The following is a 10,444-nucleotide window of genomic DNA, read 5'->3' on the forward strand; positions in this document are numbered from 1 at the left end:
ACTATTAACAGACATCAAATTACAGTAAATTTGCAGGCAGAACTGCTGTCACTACTGAACTGTTTTCTGGCAAGTACACATTCAGATGGAGTGAATGCTTCTGGTATAAACTAGCACTTGGGAACTTAGTGTAAGACTGGAAGACTTTTAATAATGGCTCTAGCTCCTGCTATCCAGGTTGTTAATGAGAAGAGAATCTTTTAATGCTTTCTGTTGTGTGATGCTGTCACTCTAAACTGTGTGGTTAGATGTTAAGGCCACAGTGTCTTATTTACATTGAACAAGTGACAGACATCAAGCTAAGCAACTAATGTAGTCTTTATCTTTAGGTTCCTCTGCAGGTGGATTCTCCACTAGTGGGTTTGCTCAGAAAACTGTTCCATCGCAGAAGTCAGGAGGTCAATGGCAGAAACCCACAAAACCACAAACTACTTCATGGCAGTCCCAAACTAAACCTAGTACACAAGCTAAACCTAACTACACAGTCAACTTTAGTGTTATTGGAGGACGAGAAGAAAGGGGAGTCAGAACTCCAGGCTTTGGTAAGTTTTCTGAGAGCATTACTTACAACGGCCTGTGCAAAGTTGGATTCACTGTTAGCCTCAAACTTTTGTACCTTGGTCTTTTTCTTTGTTTGCATTTAGGTTGTATCTAGTGTAAGTCAGCAGGGAGTTTGACAAATCTGGTGCAAAGCTATGCTAGAATATCATAGACAGGCTGACCGTGGACCAAATATTAGCAAGTTTGGGCATAAGCCAAAAAATCTCTTACCCAATCGGGTAGTAGTTTCATGACCGTAGACTGAGAATGTAAATTTGCATGAACATAGTGAGGAGAAATGATTGATAGCGTTGCTTATGGAAAAAGGAGTGCAACCTTCTGTCTTACTTGAAGAATAGTAGGTCATAACTAAGCCTAAATTTAATAGGATTCCCTTTGTTTCAAACGTATGGGAAGGAGAGCAAATAAATTTGTTTACGGAACCAATTTCTTAGAATGGGTGTGTTCTCCTTCTGTATTAGCCTTTGTCAGGGGTGGTAATAAATCTCAAGATATACTGATACTGGGATTATTCTGTCCTTTCACTGGTGCATAGGTGAGCAAGTACTTCCATAAGTAGTATGGAAACTATATTGATCTATGTCTGGTAGGAGGTGACAGAGTGAGACTGGTGGGCACAATTTGCAACACAGGAAAATGCAATTAGAGAATGGGGAAGGAAGTGCAATTAGCAAGGTTGAAAGCTGAAACTGTCCTGGAAATGTGGCAATTACTTGTAGAATCATAGAATATCCCAAGTTGGAAGGTACTCTTAGGGATCATTGTGTCCAACTCCTGGCAGTTGTGCTATGAGTTCTCAGAATGGGACCTTGAGCCCTCAAAATGCTCCAGTGCACCACATCATGCCCTGATATATCCTACCATGCCCCCAGTATACCGTGTCATGCCCTCCAACCTCATTGGTGCCCTGCAGGTTGCCCCACGCATCTGTTCCAGAGAGCCTTGCACCAGGGCCTGTCCAGATGCCCCTGAAGCACTTGGTGCTTGCCCCATCATGACACTGGGCCTCTGCAGGAGTAGCTTATTTGCCCCAGTCACATTAAATGATTTAGCAGGTGATTAATACTTCAAAAACAGGTGAACCTCAGCATGATAAAATTCTGAGCAATTCATTGGGTTGTCTCTGTTCTGAATGAGGATTGTGCTAGGTAACATGCAGAGATCTCACCCAACTTCAATCCTGCAGTTCTCTAAAATGTGTGTTCTATAACAGTGCCATAACTGTCCTTGTTGATTGTTTGTTATTCTGCATAAATTTCAGTGTACTTAAGTGCACTGACATTTCTGACTAAACAATTAAATATTCAGTCACCTGAAAAACGGCAGCACAACATTTAAAGTTACTTCATAGTAGAATAACAAAGCGATTTCCGAACTCATTAATAGACAAATGTGTACTCTCTCAGATCTACTCAGCTGTTGAGAGAAGAGAACATGCAAGCATTTAGTCACAAATATACATTGGAGATTACCTGTTTTACCAGACTTAAAACTTGTCAGTTACTTTCTATTTTTGTCCTTCTGTTACCTTATGAAGTTTGTTAAGCTGAGGAATATTTATGGTAATGATGAATGTCATGCAGGCGTATCTGAGTGCAGTGTGTTTTCACAGCTAATTTGTTCTCCCACATAATTGTATTTACCATTTTTCTCCTCTCTCAGGTCAAAAGCCAAAAGTTTCAGCCAATGACTTTGAGGATCTCTTATCTAATCAAGGCTTTTCAGCAAAATCTGATAAAAAGGGACCAAAAACCATTGCTGAGATGAGGAAACAAGAAATGTCTAAAGATATGGACCCCTTAAAACTGAAGGTTTGTTTGTTAAAACAGAAATAGACTTAAGTGTATGTCTAAGATTATACTTTGAACAACTGAGAACAAAGTAGAAGGATACATTGAAAGACAAAATATTGTAAAGCAGAGGGGAGGAAGTTTTGTGTATATTTAAATAACTGTAACTTACACAGTAGTAAGTTAATTAGCATGAATAAGCATCAGTTTGTAATGAAGCAGTAGGAACAAGAGCATCAAGTGTGTGAAAGGAATGCAAGTTCCTCTTTCAACTGAGCCTGGCAAACATAAGAATATACCTTGTACACTTCCTGGCGTCCAAACTGTTCTTCATCTTCAGTGTTCCCAAGCATCCCCTTAGCAAAGATGGACTTAACTGGTAACACAAAACTTTTAAAGGACAAATGAGAATAGCTATCTTGAGGGTGACCACCTGCACTTAACAGTTAGCCAGTGCTGCTTCTGTTGGTAGAAATAGGCACCAGAATGAGGGGTGATCACCTGTTTGGATTTTTTGTTGATAATATCACATATAATATGTGCTTAGTGTTGTTGTGAAGTCATTGCAGTGAATAGTTATTCTAAGTTTCGTGGGGAAATCTGAAAGAAGTAATCTGCAGGGATGCAAAGGGTTGAGTAAGCATTAGCTTTTAGCATACAGAACTTTCAAAGTTCTGTACAAATCAGGTGAGAATCTTAGGAAATTAATATTTTGCCCTGGCAGGGAGGTAATGTAATCAACAGATGTTTTTAATTACTCCTTTCAGTTATCTTGTCGTTAATTGTACAAGGTTTTATAATGTGCAACTGTTTCAGTTTCTTTTCTAATGATAATTTCTCTACTAAGCTGATATCTATGACTTAATCTAATAGCGAACGTATCACTTCTGGTTGCTAATGGTCTGGATTCAAGAATAAATGTAGTGAAACAACTGAACTGGGGTGTTGAATACAACAGTGCTACTGTACTTGGGTCTTAATCTTGTGCAGCCTGAGAGCTACATCTCTAAACAGGCAGAGAATGCTTGCACTGTTGCATTCAGTTTTTATGCATTCTGTTTTTCCCAGATTCTTGAATGGATTGAAGGAAAGGAGAGGAATATCAGAGCATTAGTATCTACTCTTCATACAGTGCTTTGGGAAGGGGAAAATAAATGGAAACCAGTTAGCATGGCAGATCTAGTAACGCCCGAACAAGTGAAGAAGTACTACAGGAAAGCAGTGCTTGTAGTTCATCCAGATAAGGTGAGTGTTTTCCTCTGGTGTTTGTAGACAGAAGGAACAGAAACTCTTTTTACCGTGCTGTAAAAGTCCTTGATGGATGCTGTAGTGTTAGTTCTTGACAGGGATCCTAGATGTTCTTGGCTTCAATTCCAGTGTCTTCTGAAGTGCTGTATCCATGTCGTGCATGATTTTTCATGTCACCCTGACACAGCACAGAATTCACCAGATAAAATTTTATCAAATAAAATATCTCTGGAAGGTAATTAGCCACTGAAATCAGGTGATCTTGACTGGCTTCTGGCAGATCTAATGATAACAGATTCTGCTTTATTTCTGCCAACTGTGCCTTTAGGTTTTCTAGGGCTATTGCCAGTACATGGAGACCAAAGGACTGCCACAGCAAAACTGGTAGGGAAACCCAGGAAACATCCTTCCTGGAAATTACTCAGCAACTGAAAAGAAAAAAATGCACTAAACATAATATTTTACATGGTTTTTTAAAAGTATTTAGTACACTTTTTTGCTGTATTTCAGTACAAGAAGATAGTTTCTTGCTCTGAGTTATTCCTCTAGTCTCTGTTTTATGTATTAAGGGTAAGTGCTGAATAATATCTAGTTTGAATTTTCAAGGTTACATCTGATGGTTTAGTGAGTAGCTAAGTCCCGTGTCTGCTGCATCCGTAATAAAGAAACGGGAGGTTTCTTTCCTTCCCTCTTTCCTGTTCCTGGCTGTGTGGTTTCCTACAACTTAGTGCCATTCTTGGTGCTTTCTGCAAGGCCTTTCTGAAGCATTCTTGGTTTTGGCCTTATTTTTCTTTCAGACACCCAGAGTTACAGCAGCACTCAAAAGCGTCAGTGTGTTGTGACTAGCAAAAGACAAACAGCAGGAGGGTAGAGGCATGGAGAGGTGCCTTTGAGGCTTTTCTTCAGTGTTATAAAGAACCTTGTTGCTCTTTGTGTCATGTGGAAACACATCTTCAATTACCATGGGTTTGGGCTGGCTCAGAGGCAGGGAATCAGGAATGTGCTGTCTCTCTTCCTTCAAGCACAGGGACAAACAAACAGGCAGTTATGTGTAGTTAATGCTGACTGCAAGCAATTTTAAGTTCAAACATTACTGTATGATACTACAAGGACTGTCAGGAAGCTATTCCTAAAATGACTGGATTTTGTTTTTTGAGCTGTTAGCTGAAACATTTTCTAAGCTGTTCTTGTAAATAATCTTTAAGTCGCAATTACTTCTGGGGCACACTGAAGTTTGAGGTAATGCTAGGTAAACAAGACTTTGTTTAAAACACTCATAGCAATGTTTGGGTAGAAGAGGCAGTGCTGTGTGCCTGAAAATGCTATTCACACTGCAGTCTAATGTTGTTTGCTATGATAACAAGTGAGGGGAAAAAAAAAAAAAGGTTGAGATGCTTCACAAGCCATAAATCCCTGGTATATTTATGCTTTTTATGTTCTCTTTGTTTTCAGGCAACAGGACAACCTTATGAGCAGTATGCCAAAATGATCTTCATGGAACTGAGTGATGCGTGGTCGGAATTTGAAAACCAGGGCTCTAAGTCCCTCTTCTAAAGTTCATCTTTTTTTGAACTACTTCCAAAAACTGGAGCTGAGCATTGTTGTGACGTGTTTGCCTATGATTTATGAAGTGCTTTTCCATGATTTCAGCACTGTTTGCAGTACGCACTTAAACGTGGTGATGTATTTTGTAAGACTTAAAGTACAAAGCATTACGTAGATACATTAAGAAAACAGCTGCTCAGTACTTGAAGAAATCATGGTCTGGGGATAAACGTTTTCTTTCAGATTTTATATATAGCAAAACATTTTTTTCTGTGGTCTCTGGCACACTCAGATCAGTTCTAAATCATTCCAATTCTATTGATCTTTGCTTTACCTTTCCCTACCACTCTTCCGTTCTTTTTTTTTTTCAGTAGTTTTTGTGATTCAGTTTTGTTTTGTGCCTGTCGCCTTATTTGAAGTGCTTTAGTTATCAACAGTGAATTTCTTTGGCTTGTTTCAAACCTGAACGTGTATATTTTCATCTGTGTTTTATGTAATCAATCTGATAATCATTCTGTGAATATTTTCTGACAATACCTGTGTTCTTTACAATAAATTAATAGGTTAGCCAAAAAGACCTCAATTGTGGGGAAAGTCAACCAGGGTTGTTCTTGATGTTTTGTTTTTTTTTTTCAGTTTAATTACTCTTTACATTATGAAGGTAGAAACAAATCTTGGCTTTAACGTCTGCATGCTCCTGCTGTTTTGTTATTTATTGTGAACCTTTGGGAGGCATTACTCTTACCAGTGCTTATGTTACTAGTTCTTTAAGTATCGTTTTCTTCTGATTTCAGTGGAACATGGCTTCCATTGGGCTTAAGATACTCTGATGGAAATGTTTTTTTGAGACTTGATGTGGAAGCATAGAACATTTTGCTCTGCTTTGATTTCTTACAAGAAAGCTACATTACTTGTTATCATGTAGAGAGTATTTTGTATTTTGCTGCATGTCTGAATTTCTGTGTTTTGAGATATGCATGACATCAGTGTATGTGCAAACAGGGATGTGTTGGTAGTGTTGTATTTCTGCTCATCCCCCTTCCATGCACCAGCAAATACAAGATGATCTAGTACAGCGTGACAACAGAACTTGCCATGTTTTTTTCATCTGTATTCGGATAGCAGCTACTCACTTGGTCTGGGGTAGGTGAATACAGTTGACCAATGACTGTTATGCTCTGTACCGTAACAGAATGCAATCCTCAAATCAACTTTAAAAATGTCAAAGATCAGTATTGTTGTATTAAGGCTTGGTAGCAGTCTCTCAAAGCAGTGAAGCTGTTTTGAAACCTAAAACCGCTATGGATCAGGAAGGTTGTATGTTATTCAGAGTATCGGCTGTAGTTCAGTTGCGGCTTTGACACAGCCAAAAAGCAAGAAATCTGGTGAGATTTAGGACTTTTTTTCCCCCTGGTGGTCTGCATAACTAGAAATCAAAGGCTTGTGACAAGTTAAATGTCAGAGACCTGTGTGTTTGTTTGTTTTTTTTTTTAACAGTTCTAAGGTAAACCATATGTAGTAATAAGTTACAAAACAGACGTGTAATGTCTGCACTGCTGTGTACAGCTGAGAGAAAATCTTTCTAAAGAGCTGCTTCTTATAAGGAAAGAGATGTGAAGTCTACTTTAAAAGTCCAGATCACTTTCAACATGTACAAGAATCTAAACTGAGACATTTTTGTGCGCTTCTTGAACTGTGCACAATTAAAAAAAACAACTAAAGTTTTGGAGGAAAATATCTTCCTCTCTGCTTTGTTTGCTTGGCGGTGTTGTTTTTGGTTTTTTTGTATGGTAACTACATTACTCTGTTTTTCTTTGTCAACTCTTGTTTGCAAAAGCTTTCTTGAACATCAAAGAAGAACTTTAGGCTTTCAATTGAGCAGGGAAAAATGAGTGTGAGTGTTTTATGTGGAACTGAAGGTTTCTGCAAATTGATTTCCCCCCTTTTAAATATTATGAAAACTCATGAAATTTGACTCTTGGAATGATCCACAGCCGTTTGTACAGAAACCCTTAAATTACAGCTTACTCAGCTCCCGTCCTCAGTGAAGGAGCTGTCTGGTTCTTCTGCCCTGCTCCTTTCTGCTGAAGTTCTGGTGTGAGGAATCTGGGAGAGGCTCAGTGTTCAGTAAATTTTTGAAGTTTAGGTTTTACTGAAATGTGGCTCTTTTGCATCCTTGTATTCAATTCAGTTAAATGGCACAGTTTAAAAAGTAAATCAAAATGTTTAAATTGCCAAGATTTAAGTGATGAATGCAGCAAAGTGAAATTGTGTTTTCAGTGTAAGATAAAGGAAAAGGAAGACCAGAAAAGGAGCCTCATAGTGAAAGCCTAAACTAAATGTTCCGGTGAAAGTGGGAAGAAGGAACTTTAAAATTGTATGTAGGCTTACACTGGCTTCTGATACTAGTTTTAAATGAGAAGGTAACTTGGAAGAAGGATGTCTAAGAATTCTTTTTTTAATTAATCTTAAAACAGTAATTAAAAATGGTTCAAGACCATAAAAACAAAAAACAACAACAACAAAAAAAACAACCCACAACTCAGACTGGGAATGAGGGCTTTTCCCTTCCTCATGCTCGTTATTAATTGAGTGCTGCATGGAGTGGGTCTCAAAACTAGGCTTTTTGTTTGCTGCTGATGATTGCAAAGTTTGAGGTAAATCCTGATATTGTGGGTATGCTGAATTGTATTGTGAAGATCTTCTGAATTCTTCCAACAGGTCCTGATGCCTTCTGGCCCACGTTTGTTGTTACTTCATAATGAAAAACTGTTGCTACAGTTCATTCTTTGCAGTCTTTCCAGATCCAGTTCTTAATGTTGAGTAGCTTGACATGGTAGTATTGAGAGCAAAGGAAAAACATGCAGCAGAAATTAAGGGAAGAGTAGAGAAGGACGTCTGGACTATAACTGTACTGTGTCACAAATGTGTTCTAATTCTCCCTTTACTGACCTGTCCCTGTTTAACCCTGATAAGGACAGGTCTAGGATAGTAGGTCTTTCGCCTGCAATTCCAGCACTTTCAGAAGTGCTCCTGACTGGTCATAGACAGGTGGCATTAACCAGGTGCTTGGGGTTTTTTGCAGAATGTTCTATGAAGTAGGGCCTATGAAATGGCAGGGTAGTTTTCCACTAGTTATTTCTGAATTAAGTTGCTTATGTTATATTGTTGTTGGGTCTGGGGAGTCTGGCAACTTCTCTTTTAGAACAGAAATCTGCAAAGAAGGTAGTTGTAGTGGAGAGTGCGTGTGGCTGTGACCTGCCAAATGGGGAAGGGTAATGTTTTGTGCATGTTGGGGAAATCAGTTGGTGTCTTTAACATTGTGCATGCCTGTCCTGTGCTTCCTAGTGCTGTCAAATTTCTTTGAACTTAACTGCGGGGAAGGGAAAAGAAAGCAAGCAGTTGAGCATTAACATTGCTATTAAAATCACAGAGTTGAGCTCAGTTTTGAGTGTGGATATGGATTTCCAGGCATCAAGTCTGGGAGGAGGAGTTCCTCTTCATTGTTATCACTTAAAGCCCAAACAATTTGCTCGTTAGTCATAGCTTCCTTCAGCATTGTTGTAGCCTCTCCATACAGTATGTGTTAACATTTCCTTGGAGCAATGGCAAGGTCTTTGGCGCTACACATGTGAAGGTAATTAAGTGTGAGTAGAAAAATGCCATGTTTTACCTCCATTTTCATGCTGATTGTAGAAAGTCCTTCTAAAGCTGTTTGCCAAGCACAAAGTAGCAGCTCCTTCCTGAATGCACACCATCTCAAAGCTGTATGCAAGGGATTAATGTTTTGCATGAACCAAAGCAGAGGTTGAGCGTAACTGCAATCTCAGCTGCCCTTTGGGATCACTGGGCTGCTCAGAGCATGAAGCTCCCACAGCCAGGCTGCAGTTTCTCAGCAGTGTCAATACACCCTGGTGGTTATTGGCCGTCATTTTCTTTGCTGCTCACAAGAAAATTTCAGGGGATACATAACTGTGGAACTTTGTTGCTCCTTAGCTCTTTGTCTTAACAGTTGCAATGAAGGCTTTGTAAATAGATTCAGAATAGTTCTGTACAGTTGCCTGTGCTCTGAATCTGACATTTTCTGTCAAGAACTTGCGGGTGGTTGACCTGCAGAAGCTGTTGAAGGAATGTATGATTTCCCATCACCTGAGTCTGTCCCTGGGGCAGAGCAGCTCCAGCTACCAGCACGTGGTGACTGGGAGCAAGGGTGGACTCAGCTGAGCTGTGGTTCCCGTCTTGGTGAATCTCAGTGTTTGCTTGCTCTGTTCGGGTGAGCTCATTATTGTTAGCTGCAGTTTAGACTGCATCGAACTTCAGACATACACTCCAGAGATTTTCATCCAGTCATTTTTATGAAGGATACATTGTGACATAGAAGCTTTTATTAACAAAAGAGGATTATGAGGCATTGTGAGAGACTCCTGAAACTCTTTAATGGAATGTACTGTATTTTTGCAATGTAGACTTCTAGAAGCATTTGTCACCTCTCTGTGAGGACTTAGCTTGCTCCAAGGTCCTTGCTGTAGTTACATGTACTCGTGATTGTACTTTCTATACCTGTGATTTTTCTGGTTTGGTTTGTGTGGAAGGACAGAACAGATACTGAAGTCCTATTTTTTGCCATCTTTCCGGAAACGCAATGTACTGAGTAATTTTGCTACTAGTAAAAACAAAAAATCTATATACCTGTATGTATATAAAGGCAATGTAATCAAATTAAACATTGTTTAAAAATAGATTTAATGTTTGGCACAATGTCCTTGAACAGAATATTTTGCTTTGAAATGTATTATGACTTAATCAGTGATCCATTAAAACAAACAAAGTGACTTGACTTGTTTCATTCTTTAGCAAAGGAGAAATGTCATCTTCAGAAGGTTTTCTCTCTCTTGATTGAGGAATCCCTGCAGCGTCTCCTGCAGTTTGACTGCATCTGTGCTGGGCTGTGACAAGGAGCCTGTGCAGTGCATAGGCACAGCAGTAATTGGGAGAGGACCAGGAACAAAGGGGCAGGACTCAGGCTAGAGAGAGGAATGGAGCAGCATGTGGGGAGGGAGGTTGGATGGGTGGAATGTGCAGAAGCACTGTGGGTGGCTGGAATACTGGAGAAGGGAGAACTGGGCTAGCACAGTACTAGTGGGGTTCCCAGAAGCCTGTAGAATTGTAGGGGTTGGAAGGGACCTCTAGAGATCATCGAGTCCAACCCCCCTGCCAAAGCAGGCTCCCTACACCACGTCGCACAGGTAGGCGTCCAGGCGGGTCTTGAATATCTCCAGAGAAGGAGACTCCACCACCTC

General features: G+C 39.7%; 1 protein-coding gene across 1 annotated transcript in view; it reads left to right on the forward strand.

Annotated features, from left to right (window-relative positions):
- GAK (cyclin G associated kinase) overlaps positions 1-9,977 on the forward strand; it is a 70,169-nt gene extending 60,192 nt beyond the window's left edge. Inside the window, exons 26-29 of the mRNA XM_072358834.1 lie at positions 330-542; positions 2,224-2,372; positions 3,420-3,596; positions 5,052-9,977. Coding sequence (XP_072214935.1) covers positions 330-542; positions 2,224-2,372; positions 3,420-3,596; positions 5,052-5,153 — 641 coding nt within the window. The 3' untranslated portion in view covers positions 5,154-9,977. The remainder of the gene's footprint in view (positions 1-329; positions 543-2,223; positions 2,373-3,419; positions 3,597-5,051) is intronic.
- Positions 9,978-10,444: the final 467 nt, after the last annotated feature.

Source organism: Excalfactoria chinensis, chromosome Z (assembly GCF_039878825.1).
Source record: "Excalfactoria chinensis isolate bCotChi1 chromosome Z, bCotChi1.hap2, whole genome shotgun sequence".
NCBI lineage: Eukaryota > Metazoa > Chordata > Aves > Galliformes > Phasianidae > Excalfactoria > Excalfactoria chinensis.